The sequence below is a fragment of the Oxyura jamaicensis genome, assembly GCF_011077185.1.
Source record: "Oxyura jamaicensis isolate SHBP4307 breed ruddy duck chromosome 3 unlocalized genomic scaffold, BPBGC_Ojam_1.0 oxy39_random_OJ72175, whole genome shotgun sequence".
Taxonomy (NCBI): Eukaryota; Metazoa; Chordata; class Aves; order Anseriformes; family Anatidae; genus Oxyura; species Oxyura jamaicensis.
Window position 1 is genome coordinate 233,699 of NW_023303699.1, and position 22,306 is coordinate 256,004.

Consider the following 22,306-nt stretch of genomic DNA (forward strand, 5'->3'; position numbering starts at 1 on the left):
TCCCACAAAACTCTAGCCAGGCCCCTGGCAATTCCTTTTTGTGGTACTGCCACAGCATCAGCAGCGCTGCGTCTGCTGTGTCTTGCTTGCTGTGTGAGTACTCCTCAGCTGCCCCTCTTGTCTGTTTTGTGCATTTCCCTGGAGCGTGTGAGGTTGCTCATTGTCCGTATGTCTCTTAGCTCATGTTAACAGAAGAAACTGGTCGGGCAATCTCTCTCCTGTGTCATAACTTGGCAGTAAGCATCAAGAGAGCCCTGCTGCCAGCAGCAGGTATCTGGCATTGCTTCTCTGATGCTGGCCGTGAGCAGGGTCTCTTGCTGCTTTGACTTCTGTGCAGTAAAGGACTCCTCCAGAAATCCCCCTTTCATCCGCTGTACCTGAAGGCAGGCATGAGAAGGTTTCTGGGCTGTCTGGAGCCTGGTGCAGTGTGACCTGAGTGTGGTTTAGGAACAGGAGCTTCCTCTGATGCTGTAGCAACAGTGTTCATCAGGTTCTGCAGAGAGATTCCCCCTTCTGCAGATATGATTTGTGTGTCCCTGTGGGCTTCTGATGAAAGGTTTGGTTCTTTGCTGTCAGCTTGGCCTTTATTGTGCCTTATACTCTGTAGTCAGGTTTTGATCGTACCCTTGTGCTTTTCCTTCAGTTTCTTCTATAGCTTCCTGGCCTGCTCCTAGATTTATTTTCCCTTCTCTGAACGGAAAGATGTGCTAATGCTGTACTTTGTGTTTCATGAGAGAGAAGCCCTGGGTCTGGCAGCTGGCACCTGCCCTATCCTGGTGTGTGTGCTCATTCACCCATAGCTGGAGCCAGGGCTGCACCTGCTGAAGCAGGTAAATGGCCCAAAGAGCAGAAGGTGCATGGCCAGCTGCAGTGCAGGGCTGCAGCAGGAAGAGCAGCTGTGAGTCTACCCATGAGCCTAGACCTGTGCTGCATGGTGTTTGGGCTCACCCCTGAACTCCATGAAAAGACAAAAGAGCTTCCTGTTCAGCATGGTTACTTTTCACTTCCACTTTGCTCTGCGTGGGGTCTGGCTTTAAAACAGGGAAAAGGGGAGGCTCTGGGTGCCTGCATGTCTCCAAGCTGAAGGGTGACATGCCAAGGACCAGCTTTGAGTGTGGTGAACACAGCTTCAGCTCAGTGCCTTGGTGCTTACCTTTGACCCCAAAGGCTGGGAGCTGAGTGCTCTTGCCCTGAGCAGTCATAGCAACTGCCGCCAGCTGAATTTGATTCTCCTTTTCTTGCCTGATTTAAACGTGCAGCTTTGGTCACCAGCAGGGAGGTGGGGCACCCTTCGCCATCTGTCTGGATCATCCAGCTTGGGGCTGGATTTAGTGGTACTCGGGAAGTACAGCTGGGCAAGGGAAGACATGTTTAAACAAAGGAGCAATGCTACTGGCCACATGCAGCACAGCCCCGAACCAGAGGACAACAGGCCTTGGCACAGAGCACAGATGCATGCTGTTGGCTTCTAGAGCATTGCAGGAACTGAGAATTTTCGCAAAGATGCTTAACTGTGGATGAAATGAGCAGAAAGGTGCCCCCAGGGCTTTTGGTGTGACCTCTCCCACAGCCAGAGCTGTGTGGGGCCCAAGCGATGGGAGTTTTATCCCTGAAGCCTGTCAGATGTAGAAGAGCTCCATCAGCCTACCTAGGCTTAAAGGGAGGATAAAAAGGGGTGAGGGGAGTCTCGTCATGGCCAAAGGATGGGGCTATACAGGAGAAAGGGGGTATGTGGGGAGAAACACACCAAAATTGAGAGTGCTGCTTAAAAATAGCACAACCACCTCCTGGAGGCTGTGCTAGGAGGCCATGGGAGTGGAGCCCCCCAGGGAGGCTGGACAACCTCTGCTCAGGTGGTCTGTCCTAGTTCAGAGCCAACCACTGGCACCGTGCCTTTCCTGTCCTCGCACCACCTTGCTTCAGTGTCTTGGGGAAGATGCTGCCAGCTCATGGGGTTGTGCTGCTGCTCTGCAACACATTTGCTGTCAGCCACCTGGGGAGGGGAAAAGGACTGCTCTGCAGTGGGAGCTCTGCAGGACTCACAAAAGCCTTGCCAAGCTCTGTCAGGAGGTAGGTTTGGGAATGTCACCCTAAATCCCCTGGCTTTGTCCCTGCTGGTGGCAGAGGGGTGGTGGTGCATGTGTCCCAGCTCCTGGGAGTACAAGGTTTCCCTGCCTCCTCTCCTGATTACAATTTAATTAGCACAATTAAATCCAGCAGGAGGGTTGGAACCCCTCCTCTTCTGTCTCCTCTGGGATCTGGCTCCTGAGGGGGACAGCCCCCACAGGAGCTCCAGGAGCATCTGCCTGTGCCCTGGAGCAGCATATGGAGACTGAGGGTAGCCCCTGAGAGGGAGCTTGTTTGGGTCCCTTCTTTGCTGCCATGGGTGGCAGCTCCTTGTCCTGCCCCTATGACCCTACAGCCATGTCTGTGGTGCCCCAGCCCTACAGCTTGGCCCCACCAGGGTCCACACAAGATCCTCAGGGCCGCAGCCCAGCATGGTGTGTGCAGCATGTGGGTCAAGGCACTGGAGCTTAGAGCGTGGGCCTGGCCCCAAAGTAGGACCAGAGGGAATGGCCTCAAGTTGCACCAGGGGAGGTTCAGGTTGGAAATGAGGAGACATTTCTTCTCAGAAAGAGCAGTCAGGCATTGGGACGGGATGCCCAGGGAGGTGGTGGGGTCACCGTCCCTGGGGGTGTTCAAGGAAAGGTTGGACGTGGTGCTTAGGGACATGGTTTAGTGGCTGACAGTGGTAGTAGGGTGATGGTTGGACCAGATGATCTTGGAGGTCTCTTCTAATCTTAATGATTTTGTTATTCTAGTGGGGCCCCCTCCTGCAGCACCCCAAATGTCTCCCTCAGCCGCTCTCTCATGCCACCAGAGGGCAGGCCACGACCGTGCTCCTTGTGGCCCCAGTCCCTACAGCCCCACCACATCTCTGGGCCAGCTGCAGCTGCCCTATGGGCACCCTTGCCCCATGGCAGCCCTGTCAGCATTGTCAGCCCCTGCTGGGGGGTTTCTGCCCGCCATCCAGGGCAGAAGGTCTCCAAGGCTCTCTGAGAAGAGCTGGGTCCCCAGGTAGCCCCCACCACCAAGAAGCCCCCTTCATCACCCCAGTCCTGGCCACAGCACCCCCCTGCCCGCAGCCCCTCCTTGCCCACTCTGGCCTCCATCCCTTTGGCATCTTGGCTAGACTTGCCCCCCTGCCCATGTCACTTGTGTTTTTGGAGCCCCAAAGGGATGCAGAGCCCTTAAATGGGGTCCCCCCAGTACTAATGGGGGAGTGTGGGTCTGAGCCCCTTCCCCAGCCCCACCACCTACACCAGGGCAACCACAGCCCCTGTGTCTCCCATCACAGTGCACACCAAGTAGTTAATATTAGTTAATATTTTTTAAAATACTTTATTTTTCTCTCAATGCTGACTACCAAAAAAAAATTACAAACCAAACCAAAACAAAACACTATAAAACATTCAGATCTCATTGAAACTGAGAAAAACAAAGCAGCTTGCATCTGTGTGCTGACCTGTCTTCTCACTCCATCAGTGTCCACCAGGTTTCCGTACATTGAACTCCACAGGAAACGGTGGAGGGAAAAGGCATCGTGCCGTAACCTGAATTCAAACTGGTCACAAAATTAAGTAGTACTTTAATTTAATTTAAGAGGTCTCCTCTCCCTGTGCCCTGGCTGTGGCAGACCATCCTGCCACGTATGATGCACTGTACAGCTATACAGCCCCCGCCAGCTCAACAGGCTCCTTGCCACACACACACACTCCGGACCCCTATTTCAAGCCAGTGATTTCTTTTTATAAAAAGGATGCCCGGGGGGGGGAGTGGGCTTTCTCGGTGCCAGTTGGGCTGGAGATGCGGAGCTGAGGTGGTGAAGGAGCCATACAGAGCCAGGTTAACTGTGCTGCATGCTCTGCAGGACCCCTCCTGGGAAAAACTGGCAAAAGGCAGAGATGACCAAGAAAGGTAAGAAATATAAAAATTCTCCTGATGGAAATCCATTTTTTTTAAAAAATACATAATTTAAAAAAAAAAATACCAAGCAGATAGATTTCCTCCTTCCAGTTCCACCATAACACCCAGAAATACCTCCTGAATTAAACGTCCCTGTAGAAAAATATATACATATGCATTGCTCTTCCTAATAAAATCCCTAAGGTTGATCTCAAACGCTTGTCAAAACCACAGCTCTGCTGATGCTTGGCTCTGCTTTTGCACCCAGACTTGTGCTACACACATACTATGTTATCACAGGCATGATGTTGGCATGGCTGAGCTTTTCCCCAAAAGTCAGGGTGAAGCACTCCAGGAAACCCAAAGCAAGCAGAGCAAACCCTTACAGAGTTTACCTAGCAAGCTAAATATATATATTAAAAAAAAAAAAAAAAGCGAACAAAACACATCTGAACAAGAAAGCTCCCACCCTGAGCTCCCCCGTCCCTCCAGCTGGCAGCAGGCATAGGGGACAGTGGGGGCAGGAGGCTGGAAGGGACCATCCCCAGGTGCTTTGATCTCCATTGACTGGCACAGGTGATGCTCGGTGGTGGTCTTGGCACACGAGCGTGGACTGCAGTAGGACTAGGTACCATGGTCCCTGGTCAGAAATGGTCCAGCTACAGTGGCCACCATGCACAGGAGCGGTCCCTTGGCCGTACGCGCTCAGGAGTTTCCTTGACACCTTGGTATGGCCAGACCCTGAACAGCAGCAAGTATCAAAGAGGGGAGGAGAAAACTAACACGAGGGATGTGAAATCCTGTGAAGTCCTATTTACACTGCGCTTAACCCCTACGAGCCCATCCTCTAGTCAGAGGGTTGGCTTGAAAAGCAGGTGACACAAAAAACACACAGTGATGCACCTCCCCAGGCAAATAGCCCGTGCCGCTCACTTGTGCAAGGCAGCAAAGCTGGACCTCTAGAAAAACAAAACAAACAAAAAAAGGCTGGCAGCGAGGAGAGCTGTGAGGGCAGGAGTCTGTGCTCACCATTCCTCCACCGCTGGAGTAGAAAACAGGCTGAGAGGGGAAGGGGTGGGAAGGAATGCGGGGACTTTTGGATAAGTTTTTTTTTTTTTTTTTTTTTTTTTTTTTTTTCATTTGGAAGTGCTTTGGCACCTCTGCTCCATGTGGGCTGGATGCTGTGGCACGTGCATTTGGAGTATTGCTGCTTGGATAAGAGTCTCCGGGGCTCTAGGAGCACGGGAGGTGCTGCTTGAGGATCTGTCTCGTCTGGGGAGCTATTCTGTCTGGGAAGCGGATTTTGAACTCCACGATCAAGTCTCCTCGCTGGCTGGGGGCATTGGGGAAGGGCAGCCCTTCCCCACGCAGTCTCTTCACTGTGCCCGGCTTGATGATGTCGTTACAGGGCAGTGGGATCACCCTCCCGTCAATGGTGGGAATGTTCACGGTGCAGCCGCACAGGGCCTGCGGGGAGAAGAAGGGAGACACTGTCAGCTGGGCTGCCAGCCCCATAGCACCCAGGGGTGCACCTAGTGAGACCTCCACCCCCGCTTCCAGTCCCCAGCGCTGTGGCACAGAAGCCCCACAGGAGGCAGGATCCCCACTCCCCATCCCCTGCTCCTCCCAGTGGACACCAGATGCCGCCAGCGAGCACCCTGCAGCTCGCAGCAACAGGGCAGCCCAAATTTAGCCCCTCCCTACCCAATCTGAGAGCCCGGCGGGGGGGGGGGGAGTTGGGGGGGTGTGCAGCCGAAAACCCAGCTGAGCTCATGGGATGCCTCTGCGGTTCATCAACTGTCACCCTTCAGAGTCCGGGGGTTATCTATAGCACAGCCTGTGCCCCCCACCCCAGCCAAAGCCTCCTGAAGGTTATGCCGGCACAGGGCTGTGCTTTCCTGGAGACTGGGGCCCCACGGGGCAGCTCCCCCCTGCCGGTCCCTTGTCAGGCAAAGGGTTGGGTTACTGCACTGCGCTGCTACCCCGGCTATTTTTATACCTCAGTGGACCAAGAAGGAAGCAAGAACGAGATGGTTCCCCGAAACCACAGGCTTGGGCGGAGTGGCCTGGGCATGCCCTGCATCCCTGCTGCAGGGACCTCCACGTAGCCACGTTCCCCCCATTGCAAAGCAGCCACATTCCCCCACTGCAAAGCCAGGAGATGATTTTCCAGGTTGCCATCCCCATCCCCATCCCGGGCCGGGCACTGCCTCCTGCAGAAGCCAGCAGCAGCTGCAAGCCGGCCTGCATTAGCGAGCCACGTGATGTGGGAATGCAGCAAGAAAATCCTTGTGTCCTTAAATAACTCAGACAGCTCTGCCGTACATGTGGACAGCAGTGTCTCCAGGCTTTCAGCAAGGAGAGAGGTTGCTGCTGACAGAGGACTGCAGAGCAATACTTCTGTAAGGGGAGGATTTGCTGGGGCTGGTACAGGCTGGTCCTGTCCTGCACACAAAGCACTTGTCCCCTCGGGCTGGGGGCTGGGGGTCCCAGCCTGCCTGTCCCCAAAAGACACCCTGCAAGGGAAGTGGGGGAGGATGTTCTGCAGCCTCCTCCCCAGGAAAAGCCTCCAGTGCCAGAGCAACAGGAGGCAGCAGCAGTAGCAGCCCTTCTTCCCTGCTGACCCCTGGCTTGAGGCTGAAGGCTGCTGCTTCTGCTGCAGTGCCAGGGCTTTGCACCAAAGTGAACGCAGAGCCACCTATGCTGGGCTTGGCTCTAGGGCTCAGGTGAGCTGAGAAGAGGAAAGCTGGAGCCTGCTGTCTCCTTGCACATCCCATCTGTGCTGGGTTGCCTCCCAGACAAGCTTTTTCTGGCAGCAGGAGGAGGTTCATCGCTGGCTCCATGTGAGCAGGGGATGCATGGCTGTGGCTCTGGCAGGTTGGAGGGAAGGGAAGGTTGGAGGGAAGGGATTATCCCAGGCATGCTGGAGCTCTTCTGCTGGCTGGTACCCACCAGCATGCGACACAGTGGGCTGCACAGGTACACATGCCAGGAAAACATCTCTGGCCATGCAATAGGAAGCAGAAAGGGAACAGGTATAGCGGCTAGACCTCAGGTTTCCAGCCAACAGGACCTTCCAACTGTCTTTTTGCCTGTAGCAGGAAAAAAAAAAAAAAAAAAAAAAAAAAAAAAAAAAACAACTGATGTGCTGCCTTTGCCCTGGAGGAGGTTTTGCTGCAACCCCAGGGACCTGCAGAGTGCAGGGGGTGACCACTCACACTGTGCCCTGCTCTATCCTCACCACAACATGGCCAGATGGAAGCCAGACAACTATTTAGGCTTCCAGAATGAGCTTTTAAGACCAAAGTAGGCCAGCAGAAGCATGGCTGGGACGCTTGCACCCAGCCCAAGGGACAGGACTGGGAACACCAAGCAGAGAGCCCCTGCCAGGCTCGCAGTGTGGGCGTTGCTCCTCAGCACCGTGCTTGCCCTGCAAAAGTAGAGGGACACGAGCAGAGGCAGGCGGTAAGAGCACAGACAGGATCTCAGTGTTTTCTTCCTAGAGCCAAGATGCAAGAATTAGAGGTGATCGCTCCTTCGGCGTATGTTCTTGTTTTTAATCCTCTCGCCCAACTTCATTGGCATTTGAGAAACTGGTTGTTGAAGCAACACTGGTGCCTGCGAGCGAGAGCCTGTAGCAGGGCGATGCGCAGCGAGCACAGCTGCGGGAGCTGCCCCGCATCCTAGAAAGAGGCTTGGTTTATCCCTGGGTATGAAATGAGCGTGGGTTTGATGGGTGAGCCATGAGCTTTATCTGGGTCAGCGGCAGATCCCGCTCTGCTGGCAGAGCTTCGAGGATGCTTTGAGGAAGGTGACACCAGGTAAAGAATGCCATGAGGTGCCTCTTCATCTCCGTGAAACCCATCAGCACTGCCTGAAGATCTGCCTTCCAGGAGCACAGCTGCTGTATCAGTGTAACTCCTCCCTCCCTTGGCCTCCCACTGTGGTGTACGCCTGTAATTTTAGGCACGGCCACGTCCCTGCAGCCCACAAGTCTCAGGGAATCCTTCTCACACCTCCTGCGTCAGCAGCAGCCCTCCCAGACAAGGGACATGGAGCCTGGTGGGACAAGGATGCGAGTGCCCGAGGTACTGGGACATGGGGATCAGAAGATTGGCAGCCTGGCCACCAAGGTGGCATCACCTAGCACTGCTGGAGACAATATGGGTTAGAGATTTGTGGATGCTGGGTGCTACAGGTTCCTATGAAAGATCAGTCTGGAGAGCAGGCTCAGGTTCGAGAAGGGGCCATAAGGAAGCGGATGCTGCATTTCCAAGCCCTCCTGTCACCCCATCCTGCTCTGGTGCCTCAAATGCTCCCTGCAGGGCTGTGGCCAGGAGCCTTGCTCCCCTTAACTGCAGGACACTGGCCAAGGGTCTCCAGCATGACCATGAGTGGGATCACAGCTCCGAACACCTGCTGGCACCCGGCTGTGCAGCTAAGGAGACCAAAGCTCAGGCTAAAAAAGGCAGACTCGCAAGGATGAACAATGCAAGGAAAGCACTCGAGGCTACGGCTGTAGGCTTTGGTGATGAAGAGGTTGTGCTGTGATTCACTCCGCCATGTACTGAGATGGTGGCATATGGTGTCAGGGAGCTCCTGGCATCTGCTCCTGCTTCAGAGCACTTAAGCTACTTCTTCTCATGGAAGATAAAAGCAGCAAAGCACTGCTTGCCCTGCCCTGGTAAGCAGAAAGCTGGGGTTGGCAGCCAGGCCAGCAGCTCTCTGAGCATCCCCAGCACCTTTGGTTTGCAGTGAGGGAGCGCAGAGAACAGGAAGCCCAGCTCAAAGAGCAGAGGAATTTGCCTGGACCAGCAATTTCCACCGGTCTCTCTTTGTGACTGCCATGACATGAAGCAAATGCCCTGTTTACAGGCAGCTGGACAGAGATCACAGGTGTCCTGCGGGCAGGAGGCAGCTGGGTACAGCTCGGCACAGCGCAGCCAGCACTTCCCCTGGCCTGGCACCAGTGCATGGGGCCGGGCAAGCCGCTCAGCTTGCTGCTCATGGGGCAGCTCCACGTGTGGCACACATCAACCTGGACCAGCATGGGCCAGACATCAGGACAGCTATCCCAGGGGTAATTTTAACAGATATGGGAATGCACAGAAGGAAATACCTGAGATATGGCATGCAGGACTCCATAAATAATGCAGCCTCTCCCAAGTATTTCTGGAGAGGCCAGCAGAGCCAGCCCCTGCAGGAATAAACCTCTTTACTCAAATCCCCTTTGCAACACAAAGGAAATTCAACTCCCAAGACTACAGGTTAACGATATGAGCTTGTTTCAGGAGCACCCAGCTCTGCCTGCCCCATGGGGTTGCCCTTGCCCCCACCGTAGCCGGTCACAGCCCCAGCAGGGATGTGGAGACCTTGCAAAGCTCTTCTGACTTGCTGGAACACTCAGGAGCTCACATTCCCCTACCTCAGGTCTGGCCCATTGAGCTTATTTCTATTAAATGTATTTGAGAACATAAATCTGTCTTCAAAAAATAAAAATTCAGCTCATTAAGAAGATAGACAGCGTCTACAGTCTGAAAGGAACAGCAAATGGCAGCTGCCAAAAACGTCAATGTTAAATGCAGCTGCCCGCTGGGATTTATTAAAAGGTAGTTAGCAGCAGCAGCAAATGGCACATCTTGTTCTGGGGTAAGCTCCCCTTCCTCTCCCACCTTCACACGGTTTGCTGCTCTGGTGCAGCGAGTCTCACCGTGACCTCCAGGGCTGACAGCCTGGATGCGCTGGGCTTTGTTCACAGCCTGAAGATTTTGCCCTTTGTTCAGGGAAGCCAGAACCAAAGAAAGCAGCCATTCGGGGCTAAAGCAGCGCTCAGCAAGGTCAAGGTATCACCTTTCTCTGTGTGACCCTGCTCTCATGGGGGGTGGTGCCTGGCACCATCCAGGACAGAAACATGAACAAGCAGGGACCAGACTTGTGTCAGCAAACTTGGGGTTTCCCAGGTGCTCCTACAGTGCACCTGGGCTCTCCTCCACATGTGAATACCCTATGCTACAATAGAAGGGCAAGACATATGGGGAAGGGAGAAAATGGGTAAATACCACCTGTATTTGCTCAGGCAGCCCAGTATGTTCAGTCAGGACTGTAGTACCCGTGTCCTACCTGCAGCACAGAGGCTGAGTGGCTCTCCAAAACTGAGAACGGGCTGGTCTCTGCAGCTCCTCTCTGCAGAGGACTTTGCTCATGTCTCTAACGCCCTACCTGGTCATTCCTTTTTGGCACAGGATGAGGACTGAGTCCTGTCCTGGCCACAACCCAGCGCCACTTCTCACCCAGGGCATTTCCACTGATACCCACCTCTTTAAGACTGATGTTTGCGGTGTAGACCACGTTCGTCCCGTCCCTCTTGAAGTGCGAGTGAGGCTTGTCTTTGAGGATGAAGACAATGTCAGCAGGAATGTTGTCCGGCATGGCATCCCCTTCTTTGGGGAATGTGATTTTGGTTCCCTCCTTCCAACCCCGTTTGATGACAACGTTTAGGATCTTATCCTCAGTCCGCGTGGTCCGGCCATCAGCATTGAGCCTTCTGCGGGTGATCTTCATTCTCTTGGTGGAGCCGTGGTAGATCTCTTCCAGGGATACCTTAAGCTCGTGGATAATGGGTGGGTCTTGGACCTTCCTCCGTGTGTGCAGGGACTCCTGGTGCCGCCGGTGAACCCCATTAATGCCGTTGAAGCCAAACCGGCCAAAGGCACTGAAAGGATCATCATCATCATCAATATCCATGTCTTCCTGGTCAAAGCCATTGAACACCCGGGAGCGGCTGCTAGCGAAGAAGATATCAAAAGGGTTGGAGCCTCCAAAGAAAGATGCGAAGGTGGCATGGGGGTCTCCGTGGAAGGTGTAGTGGAAAGTGTTCCCTGAGCCACCTGAAGAGCCACCTCCAGTCTTGAGACCTAGAAGAGAAGGGGGAAGATGAGACATTAACACTCCCTGCCAGAAGAAAACTGTTAGCTCTGCACAGTGGTACTGTGCTGGGACCCACAGCACCTTTGCTTTCCACGCAGCAGCACAGGCTCTGCTGGCTCCAGGCAGCCCTTCCAGCAGCTCCCAGAGGTGCTGGTCACCCACCTGTGGGCCAAGAAGGTACTACCTCAACCCACAGCACACAGCCCTGCCTGTACACCCAGCAAGCTCCAGCTCAAAAGCTGTTCAGGTTTTGTTTGGTTACCTCCTCTCAAGCCATGGCCTTTTCATCTAACGCACTTCCTAATGCATTCCTGCGATGGGATGGTGCGTGGCAGAGAAAGCCACCAGTAGCTGGGGCTGGAAGGCAAGCGCAAGAACTGGAGCAGGTCCTTCTGCAGGCTTTTGCTGCTGCAGATGCCTGCTGATGAGGACTCGCACCTGTTCAGAGAAGCCCTGTGCATTACAGGAGAGCAATGATCCTGCCAGACTTTTATCAGCCACTCCAATCTGCACGTGCAGCTGATTTGCCATGGTCAAAGCACTGGGTCTGTGGTATCCAGTTGTGCTGCACAAAACCCACTTTGGGTGAGTTATCTGTTCTAGCAGCCCAGGTTCTAGCAACCCAATTCACAAACCAACAGAAGAGTTTGAGGCTTGCACCTTCCAGCAGCCATTCCCAGGCAGAACTGCCCTGCCAGGTACTGGGCAAAGCCTTCACACCACTGCGAGCCCTGCAAAGTCCCAAGCAGCCGAGGCATGCCCCAGGTAGCCCCCCAAAAGAGGTCACACCTGCAGAACACCCTCAGTGACCAAAAAGGGCTATTTCTGATGGGCTGTCCCTTGTGCCACTATCCTCCCTGCTGGCAGCAGGAGATACAAGGGGAACAAACAGAGTGGACAAATGGGGGGTCTGTTCTGATGTTCTCAGCCTCCTCATGTGGTCCATGGCTCTCATCCCTTGGCCCCTGCCCTGCTGCACGAACGTCTGTACCCTTGCAGAGCCTGTGCTGCATGTGTGGACTGGGCTGTAGGGCAGGAGGAGCAAATCCCATGAGCCCACCCCAGTGCATGGGACCCCAAAGACCCTCAAAACACTGACCACCCCCACCCCCAGGCCACATATTCCAGAAAACCAAGCATTTGCTGGAAAATGAAAGGTTTCCCGTTGCAGGAATGCTGGACTGGTGTGGAAGTCACTGCTTGGGGTGGGACAGGTGGCAGTCCCTGTCCTGCCATGGGTCCAGACACCTCATCAGCATGTCCAGCACCCTCTCTCTGCTATGAAACTTTTCCACATCTTTCACATTTCTCAGCACCCTGACTTTCTGCACAAGCTCTCTGGACACCCCTGGCTCTGCCACCGTGTCTGGCTGCTCACGCAGCCAGAATTATGGAGAAACCTGGGCAGGGGAAGGTGGCCTCCCCTGGCCTGAGGGATGGGGCACTCCCAAAAGCATGGAGTGGAAGGGGAAAGGACTGAGGCTAAGGCAACCAGCACTGCTTGCCAAAAGCATTGAAGGGGTTTGGTGTTGCTGGTGCATGAGCCCCATGGGGCAAGCGCTGCAATTTCTCCAGACAACCTCATGCCCTTTAAGAAGGACCAAACCTGCTGTTTTTCCTGTTTCGGGTAATTCAACCCAAACTCTGGCCCTGTCTGTGTCCCCGGAACCAGGGATGGAGAGGCAAGGCCTGCTTCAAGCCCAGCCTCCCTGTCCCACTGCAACAAGGGGGCTGCTCCTCTGCAGTTATTTTTTCCTTACTACTTAACTCACTCTTACTTTAGCCGTCATCATCCCTGGAGAGCCCCCGTCCCCAACAGGTTGCAGCCAGGAGGTTTCACCTTTACGCAGCTGCCTTAATCCCATGACGCTAGTCAGAGGCTAATGCAAAGGCAGGGTCCGATTTTGGCAGTGCCTCCAAGGAAATGCTAGTTTCTCACTTGAGATAGCCACTTCTAATTTTAAACGGCAGCAAATCACTGTGGCTCAGTGTGTCCCTCGTGGCAGTGACATAAATAACGGGTTAAGCAACTTGTATAGGCAGAGCATGCGCTGCCAGGCAGAGATTTTTCCAAAGCTTCGCCCAGCTCTGTAGTTTTGCTCAGCTAAACCGGGAGGGAGTTCCCCCAGGTCTGTCTGAGCTTTCACACCCAGAAGCCTTACTGCTGACAGCAGTTGGCACCTCTGGCCACCTCTTCCAAGAGCTCCTCAGTTTTTCCTATAAGTTTCTGATATTTCTTGTTCCCCAGCACCTTTCAGGAGCGGGTATAACTTCATCAGGCAGGGGCAAGACTCTGTACTCCCCTAAGACCTCTTTGCCTCTGAATGGCAGAGAGCCCTCCCCGTGCTTGCCAGGAGCAGGATGGAGCTGATAAAAGGGATCTCCAACCACTGTGTATTCCTGCCGGTGTCCCCAAAGAGGATGCACTCGTTTGCTGGGCACACAGGAGGGGCTGCATCTTCCACCGAGCAGCCTGTCCATAGCTGACCTGCTGCTCTTTTAAGCACCCAAGTCTCTGGCTGATTAACACAGATGCTATTCAGTGCTCTCCTCACCTTAAGCAAATAGGGTTGCAGTCTTCCATATTTGACTAATAAGGCTGTGTGTGGTGGAGCTGCTCTCCTCCTCCATGCCAACCGGGAGACAACAGCAGCCACTTAGTTTCAAAACAAAAACCTATTACTTAAATTGGGAAAAGCTTTGAATCATGTAGGTCAGCCTGTACCAGGGAGAAGAGTGGGACTAGCGCTCTAACCAGCACACTACCGGGAATCCTGTGGGGGGACATCCAGGAAAAAGGGACATTACTGGGCTGGGAAATTTAGGCCAAGTAAAGGGTTGCTAAAGCATTATTGCAGCACGCAGGCATGGCCCAGGAGGTGAGCTCCTTTTCACTTCCGTCACCTCAGCTCTTGCCCTTTGGAGGCAGCACTGTGGAGCTCTCAAGTGCCATCTCCCCAGCTGGGAAGAGAAGCAAAAGTGGCTCCACTGCGGCGCAGCTGGCAGAGAAATGGGTTGGGACATTAGTTCTGGCAGCGAGGCGAAGCGGGGTCAGTGGAGTGTTTGCTCTCCCCACTTTTGCTCCTAGTAACCTTGATTCAGAGGCAGGCACGAGCCCTGGGGGTGCAAAAACACCCCCTCACCCCATATGAACCTCCTTGGACCCAAACAGCCAGCCACCAGGATGCCTCTATGCCCCGGCCAGCCCTGCCTTTGAGCAGGAGCGCAGGTCCCCTTACCTTCCTCCCCGTACTGGTCATACACGGCTCGCTTCTTGGGGTCGCTCAGGACATCATAAGCCTCTGCGATCTCCTTGAACTTCTCCTCAGCGCTGGGGTCTTTATTCTTATCAGGGTGGTACTTCAGAGCCATTTTCCGGTAGGCTTTCTTGATTTCATCCTCATTGGCTCCAGACTGGATGCCCAAAATCTTGTAATAGTCTTTTCCCATGATGGCAACACTGCCTGGTGCCGAGTACTTATTCCTGAAAGCAGAAAGACAGCTGGCTGCAAGGCGAGCATGGCACTCGGGCAGCCGGAGATAGGAGTGGCACACACTTATCGCGGAGCCACCTCTCCCTGCATCACACCAGCCAGCAGCACCACAGCCGGCTCAAGTCCACAGTTTCCTCCAAGTGGCCCAAGCCAAGTGCGAGGACGCGGAGTGGTGGTGGGGGGACGCGCTAGCACGGCAGGACCCGCATGTCCCTGGGCTCTGCCTTTGCCTCCCCGAGCTCCAGGGTGCGGAGAGTCATCCTGGATAGGGGCCACTGAGGCATTGTGCAGGGTTATTATATGGGCAAGGCCGACATCAGGCGAGGCCGCTTGGAGGCGTGACGGTCTAAATTCAGCCGTCCTGTTCCCCCCACAACCTCCTGCTGGCTGCCTCCTGGGGCTTTGCCAGCCCAGGGCAAGGAGAGGAGAGACTTGAGGGGCTGGGGGAGTGGCAGCACAGATGGGGAACCAGCAGGGACTGTGCCACTGCGCTCACCTCAAAGGAACTTCAAACATTTTGTTACTGAAAGCAATTGGCATTCAGCTGGACATAAGTGCTTCCAGCATGTCAGAGCTGTAATTTGTATTTAGTGGAGAGAGAATTAAGCCGTTAAACAGAAACATCTTGTGATGGTGGGAGGTTTTTTTTTTTTTTTTTTTTGGGGGGGGGGGGGGGACCATTTCAACACTTTCTTGCTTGATTTGCACTCCCTTAGAGTCTTCAGCTAAATGTTGCAGTAAGCCAGAAATATTAAGAGGTTGTAAAATGTCATCACAGCCTGACACGACACAGTAAGGTCAGCACAGGCAACTGGCTCTGTGCATTCACTTTCCCCATCATGTGGGAGGCTTAGGACAGAGCCATGCCTATACTAAGGCATTGAAAACCCAGTGGCCAAAACCCAAAGGGAAAGGGTGGGCAATTAATTCACTCCACAGGCATGCTGCTGGAGCAGCAAACCCAGCAGAGTCATGTAAATTCGGAGAGCAGCTCGAGGAGGCATGAGACCAACTGCTTGGGGCAAAAGCTGAGCAAGACTTACACTCCTTAAAACACACTTCCCACTGCACTTTACCTTTCAGTTTTCCAACTGTGAGCTCCTGTCCCTGCTGAGCCCAACCTGCTCTGTCCCACCTGGCCGAGCACAGCTCAGTGCTTGCTCCTTGCCATGCTTTTCTCCAGACCTTGCCCCCAGCTAACTCTCTGATCTTCAGTGCTCTCTGCTAAGCCTTTGTGCTCATGTCCTACTCCCCTCTCCAGCACTGTGGTGTTGTTTTTTTTTTTTTTTCCTGAGCTTGCTCCAAACAACCCTGAATTGCCCTGGACAAACCAACCTGGGCAGCTCCAGCCCTTTGAGCCCCTCCAGCAGATGGGTTTCTGCATCAGACCCTTTCCTTCACAGTCATACCAGGTGTTCCCTGTCCATACTCTGTCCATAACCAGATGCTCCTGGTGGAGGTCTTGGAGGGACCCCTTGCTCCCAACCACCAGCTTTACCCTTTCTACTCCAGCCCCTGAGCGGTCACTTGGAGGTCTGGAGGAAGGGGCCAGGCGCTGCCGGAACCATCCGCCCCACGGGCTTTAGGGGCAGAAGCAAGAGACAGTGCTGCCACGCTATTGTTAGAAGCACAGGAAGGCCTCTGGGGGGCGTAAAGAGCATCCTACAGCATCTCCAGCTCCCGGCTTCTAAATGCCAGCACATTTCTGTACCAACACAGCCTCCAGCAGGAGCCCTCCAGCTTCTGTGCAAAGAGCAGCCGTCTTTGCCAAGCCCACACAGCCATTACAAGATGCTCTATCCCGTGCCCACCACCGTCTGCATCTGCTCTGACGACTCCCAGCAGGAGCCCATGACAGGGGGAGGGGGGATGCAGCAGGTCCCCAGCCAGCACCGTAAGTCGCCTGAAATGTCTTCTTACACCACACTGTAAAAACAAGCCATTTCCACAGCCTCCCATGGGAAGGCAATGTGAGGGAACCAGCTTCGCTTGGAGCAGCACAGCCAAGGTCAGCTGCTCTGTGTGTGCTGACAGGTGGCAACCTGCTGGGCACCACGGCACAGACCAGCCCAGGACCTGGCCTCCTTGCAGACAACAGACAACAGCCCCTTTTCTACACAATCCCAGGGAAGAAGAAGAAAAAAAAAAAAAAAAAAAAAAAAAAAAAAGCCCCCCCCAACAAGGTGAAACAAGACAGCACTGAATTCAACCCCTTTTCACACCCTGATCACACCACAGACCAAAGCATGGAGGTCGCAAACGGATTTCACCCCAAACTGGTGCTACCAGAGACCCCCTCCGAAACCCTGAAGCAATTACTATAAAAGTACCCAAACCGTCACTCTCCCCACCACACCCACCCAAGGTCTCCGGTCTTTACCCTCAAGAGGTCTTTGGGGGAGCGCGGGGGATGCTCATGCCATGGCACTGCAGGCTGGACCAGCCGTGTCCCGTTCCTGCCCCAGGACCTGAAATCTCACAGTCCCACGTCTCCCAGCCCCGTCACCTGGCACTGCTGTCCCCATGCCCTGGTGGGTGACCTGTCAGGTTAAGCCACTCTCCAGAGGCAATGCTCACACGTGCGGTGGTAAAACACAACTGTCTGAGCGCAGCCTCCCTCCCAACTCCCCGGGATCAGCTGCTCTCCCCCTTGCTGCTCAATCATCCTGCTCTGCCTTCCTATTTAACCCGCTCAGGAGCAGGGGAAAAGTACTGCTGAGCAGGGGGCTTCAAGATGGGTAAGTGGCGTCAGCACCTGCATTCGGTTCCTTGAACACCTTAGGAAAAAGGGTCCGTGTTCAGAAAAACCACAGGCGCCCAGCTGCGGAGCAAGGTACGGGCATCTCCCAGCTGGTGGCTGCGATGCTGATAGCCCAGCTCCCATTCTCCCCATAAAAAATAATAATTAAAACAAACAAACAAAAACACACAAACATTTGTTCCAGTGCCGCACATAACATCAGACCATGCAAGTTCTGGATCGGCAAGCTGGCTGAATAGCAATCACTTGACATAATCCCTCTGCTCTGCAGTCATATAAGGGAACAAACCCACACGGCCAGCAGCCCCACTAAGATTTTCCACCCCGCACTGTATGGTCATGGCAGGGTGACGAGTCAGGCACCTCGGGCCATTAATTATTCCTCGGCCGTGAGAACACAAGCACGAGACACGGGGAAGGACCCACTTACTGAAACTTTACAAAGACATTCAGAGTCCAAATGTTCATCTTTAAAGGCTCTACCTTTATTTTAAACATTGTGCCAGCTCCTCAGCCCAGCAGAGACAGAGGCAGCAGCTCCGACCTCAGCCCCAGCTGAGGGGACATGGGTGCCAGTGAGCTGTCCTTTGAGGGCTTTGGGCTCCTTCCCTGCCAGCGCAGGAGCCCATCCACAAAGTCGCTTGACAGGCAGTGACTTTCCTCTAGGTGGTTTCTTGCTGCTTTCCTGAGCCGAGGCACCGGGTGGGTGCACGGACCTGTGTGTCGCACTCAGATTCCCAGCTCCCAAATTAAAGCATTTATTTCCGTGGCTGGTTCAGGCATCCTCCCCACTCCCCAGACTGCTGCTGCAGTGGGGCACCCACCCTCAGTCCCCTGTTACCTTAACAGCCCCAACGCAGCTGCCCCCCAACCCCACAGAAGCGGCAAGAACAAGGGACCCGGTGACCCCGGCAATTAATCGCTCACTCCCGGTGTCAGTCACAGTGGGGCCACATAGCACATGAGAGAGGGAGAAAAGTAGGACAGCGCTGATGTACCATGAGGCAGAAAAAAGTAACACAGACCACTTTGCACCAGCCCTCCGGGGGTCCCCATGCATGTCCCCCCCTTCCCTGGGTGCTGACACTGCTCCCCGTGCTGGAGTAGGAGGGGTCCGGCAGCTGCGGTCCCGCCATTGCAGCTCTGACCTCCCCTCCCAGTTCTCCCAGCGGCACAAAACCTACTTCTGGAGAAGTCACCTTTATGCCAATGATGCCTCCCGCCATGGGGCACCCTGGGGTGTGCCAAGGGAATTTAAAGCCACCACATGTCCCCCGGTCCCCCAGCTCAACCACCAGCCCCGGCACAGAGAAACTTCGGGGCTGAGCATCCTCCATCTGGATGTACAGCGTGGAGCATTCCACCCAAAAAATGACCCTTGGGGAGAAAACCCCAAGGGATGCAGGGTCTGCAAACGGAGGTGCCAAGGGGGTGCCGTGTTGGAGCCATGCTGGGTGCGTACCTCTCCACGCGGCTCCAGAAGAGCAGGATGGCCGGCATAGCAGTGCCAGGGTGGGCGAACCCCAAGTTTTGCTCAGGCAGCTCGAGGGGAACGTGGCGTGTCGGGGCAGGCAGTGACACCCGTGCCGGTTGGCAGCCGTAGGGAAGCAGCCAGCGATGTCATGAGTACACGCAATGAATCATCCCATCCCCGGGCCCCCACACGCACTGCCTGCCTCCCCCTTCTCCACTGCCAGCCCCCCCCAACCCCCCCAACTCAGGTGCCGGCACCTGTGTGGGGACAGGGTTAACCAGCCCTTTGCTGAGCACCCGCAGAAACCCCACCACCAACCCCACCATCGGGTGCTGCGTGGGGATAGGGTTAGACTTCTGTAGCCCCCCAGAGTAGGGTCCCCCACTTTTAGCCCCATTGGGATGCATGAGATTGCATGGGGATGAGGTAAGCCCCCCTCACTGAGCCCCCATTTCCAGCCCCACTGGGGCACCATCACCTGCGTGGGAACGGGGTTAAGCCCCTTTTCTCCCCCCCCCCCCACATATGGTCCCCTACTTCTAGCCCCACTGGAGTGCTGGCACCTGCGTGGTGATTGGGTTAAGCTCCCTCCAAGCAGTGTCCCCCATTTTCAGCCCCACTGGGGTGTCTGTAACTTGCATGGGGACAAGGCTGAGCCCCCTCACTGCCTCCCCACCTCCAGCCCCACAGGGGCACCATCCCCTATGTGAAAATGGAGTTAACCCCCCTGACTCCCCCCCACGCAGGGTCCCCGATTCCTAGCCCCATAGGGGTGTATGCACTTGCACGGGGACGGGGTTAAGCCCCTGTGCTGCTTCCTGTGTGGGGTCCCCACCTCCAGCCCCACTGGGTGCTGTGACCCACATGGGGATGGGGTCCAGCCTCCCCCCGCACAGTGACCTGCTTACAACCCCGGCAGGGAGCTGTCACCTGCAGACCGTGTTCCCCAAACCCCCCACAGGGTGCTATGACCCATGTGGGGATCATGTACCCCCCAAGCCCCCTATGGGGTGCTGTCACCTCGTGGAGACCATGTCCCCCAAACTCCCCACGGGGTGCTGTGACCCCTGTGAGGACCTTGTCATCCAAACCCCCTATGGGGTGCTATCACCCTCGTGGGACAAGGAGTGGGGGGGATTTAACCCCTTCCTGCCCAGCCGGCTGTCACTTCATTGGAGACGAGGGTTAACCCTTTCCTTGCCGCCCCGCTATGACACCACCACACGGGGGTTAACCCTTTCCTCACTACCCTGTCCGGCCCCACAGGGGGTGGGGGTCACACGGGGTCGAGTTAACCCCTTCCTCGCCGTGCAGGTTAACAATTCGTATTAACCCTTACCTCGCCGTCCTCTCCAGCCACCGGGGGGTTAACCCTTTTCCTCCCGCCCACCTGGCTGCGATGCGATGCAAAAGGACGGGGGGTGAGGCTGACCCTTTCCCCCCTCCAAACGGGGGACATCCCGCGACCCCAGGGAATGACCCCCCCCCCCCCCGGGGGGGTGTCATCCCCCCCCCCCCCCCCCAGGGGGTGGGGGCAAAAAGGGGGGGGGGGTGTGCTGCTGCCCACCCCCCGTCCCCGCGGGGTCCCGGCGGTGCGGATGTGGGGTCCCAGCCCCGCCATACCGGGGGTAGAGCCACCCCCCCCCCCGGCACTCACCGCTCCCGCCGGCGCCGCGCACGCACTGCCCCCATGCCCCCCCGCCCTCGCGACGTCAAGGGAGTCCCGCCCGCGCTCTCCCGGCGGAGAGGGAGGGGGCGATGGGGAGGGGGGGAGCACCCGCCTCGCCGCGCCCCTCCGTTGGGCCGGGCCGATGCCCGTCGAGGCGAGACGCCGCCCTCATTGGTTCTCCCCCGGGGAGGAGGAGGGGCGTGGAGGGAGGGTGGAGGCGGAGCGCCCCGCCTTCCATCTGCCGCCGCTCATTGGGCGGTTCAAGCCGGCACCGCCCTGTCGGAGCGCTGTCATTGGGTGGAAGGCTTGGGACGAGGCCCCGCCCCTCGTCGCCGGGCCCGGGTGGCTTTTTATAGCGGTAGGGCGCAGCGGGATCCCCTCGGGAAACTTCTGGAAGATGTGATGTCAGCGGGGCGCTGCGCAGCGCCCCCCTCCCTCAGCGGGCGGCGGCCGTGTTGGCGCCGGCGGGGCCACGTTGGGGCTGGGGAGTGGCTGGGATGCAGGGTACCTGTGTCTACCTTCTTGGCTGCTGAAAGCCTGTGTGTGGGGACCAAGAGGTGGCTGCTGCTCATGTCATAGAATCGTTAGGGTTGGAAAAGACCTCCAAAATCACCTGGTCCAAATATCACAACAATACTAATGTCACCCACCAAACCGTATACCTAAGCACCCCATCCAACTTTTCCTTGAACACCTCCTGTGGGGTTTGTGGCATTTTCTGACTATTCTCCTTGAGTTCTGTTTGCTCTGTGCAGGGAAAAGCATGTGTATGTTTTGGGAAGCTGAAGTGGCTGTGGCTTCTTCCCATTTGGCCCAAGAGCAGTGCTTGGTTCATGTCCAGTAGCAGAGCACTGCCCGCCTCCAAGGACAATGAACCCAATTTTGACCTACAAAGCTTCAGATGCTGAAGTTGAGAGCTGATGTGAGACAGTGAGGCTGTTAGCCTGGCATCCATCTGTCGTGGTTAAAGTGCTGTGTTTTTGCACCTTAACTGAGGAAGGTGCAAATGGACATTCCGGAGTAATTTTTGGGGTAACAACCAGCCCTTCCCCTGGGGGTTCATCACAGCATTGGTCTCTCCATTCCTGTCCTAGGGCTAGGGTCTCCAGCATGCTCTGCTGTCTCCTGGCAGGATGCTGGTGGCTGCCCAAGCTCCTTTCCTCCCATGAGGTGTTAGTGGAGCATCTCTGAACTGGAAGAGTCAGTGTTTTAATTGTGCTCTCTGCACAGCGTCTGAGTCATGGTATTAAACCAGCACTTACTGTTATCTATCTTGCTCTTTGTTCTGCTATCTGTGTACCCAGAGGGATTGCTGCTCTTGCTACAAGGGGCTCGTGCCGCTCATCCAGTGCACTGTCAATGTCCTGGGCTTGCAAACTCTGTTCCCTTGCCCAGCCTTTCATCAGCAAAGGCATTGGAGGCCCTGGGGCAGAGTGGGCACTGACCATATCTGTGTCCACGAATGACTGGCTTGGAGTGCAGCTGCGTGGGCTGAAACAAGGGCTGCAAGAGCAAGTGCTTTGGCTCAGGAGCCCACAGTGTGGGGGCTGGATGCAGCCTGTAGGCCACCAAAAACTAGGCAAGGGAAGGGTCAGCAGAGCCCCTGCTTCCCTCCCTGGGTGCTGTGCCCAACAGTGTCTGTTTTAAGCAAAACTGCTCTTCTTCCACAGCCTCTCTGCCAGCACATCCGGCACCCTTTTAAAGAAACGCTAGAAAAGCACAGGGAAGGGTGACAGGAGTAATTAAAGGTATGAAGCAGTTTCCATACAAGGAACAATTACATAAACTAGCTCTCTTCCGTCTGGGGGAAGAGATGACTGAAGGAGGGATGACAGAGAATAAAATAATGTGTGGCTGGGGGAAAGTGAGCAGGGAATGGCTGCTTAAACTTTCTTCCCTTAAAGGGCTTGCAGGCATCATGTGCTGAAATAGGCAGTGGCACCTCAGGGCGTGAACATGCTTCTTGGTACAGTTTGGGATTAACATGTGGAGCTGCTGGCCTGGGGGGGGTGGGT

General features: G+C 55.4%; 1 protein-coding gene across 6 annotated transcripts; it reads right to left on the reverse strand.

The window, feature by feature from the left end:
- Nucleotides 1-5,094: 5,094 nt before the first annotated feature.
- Nucleotides 5,095-20,327, reverse strand: LOC118157107 (dnaJ homolog subfamily B member 5-like). 6 transcript variants are annotated; one of them, XR_004746543.1, is made up of 5 exons: nt 18,611-18,817; nt 14,133-14,377; nt 10,282-10,880; nt 6,919-7,058; nt 5,321-5,433 (listed from the first exon to the last, which is right to left on the reverse strand). XR_004746543.1 is itself a non-coding variant. In XM_035311347.1 (4 exons), the coding sequence occupies exons 1-4, from the start codon at nt 20,312-20,314 to the stop codon at nt 5,200-5,202; spliced, it is 1,113 nt and encodes a 370-aa protein (XP_035167238.1). In that variant the 5' UTR covers nt 20,315-20,327; the 3' UTR covers nt 5,095-5,199. The 6 variants fall into 6 exon arrangements, 5 of the variants coding, with proteins under 5 accessions (XP_035167238.1, XP_035167237.1, XP_035167242.1 ...); XM_035311347.1 differs by lacking the exons at nt 6,919-7,058; nt 18,611-18,817 and adding an exon at nt 20,280-20,327 and having other exon boundaries at nt 5,095-5,433; XM_035311346.1 differs by lacking the exon at nt 6,919-7,058 and having other exon boundaries at nt 5,095-5,433; nt 18,611-18,819.
- Between the last annotated feature and the right edge of the window lie 1,979 nt (nt 20,328-22,306).

What these genes read in the sequence shown, in the direction of transcription:
- LOC118157107 (XM_035311351.1), bottom strand. Translation starts at nt 17,646, where the DNA reads ATGTTTAAAATAAAGGTAGAGCCTTTAAAGATGAACATTTGGACTCTG. An exon ending in AATGTCTTTGTAAAGTTTCA is followed by an intron (nt 14,378 to 17,578) that starts GTAAGTGGGTCC and finishes TTCTGCTTTCAG; the next exon opens with GAATAAGTACTCGGCACCAG. An exon ending in TGACCAGTACGGGGAGGAAG is followed by an intron (nt 10,881 to 14,132) that starts GTAAGGGGACCT and finishes CTTCTCTTCTAG; the next exon opens with GTCTCAAGACTGGAGGTGGC.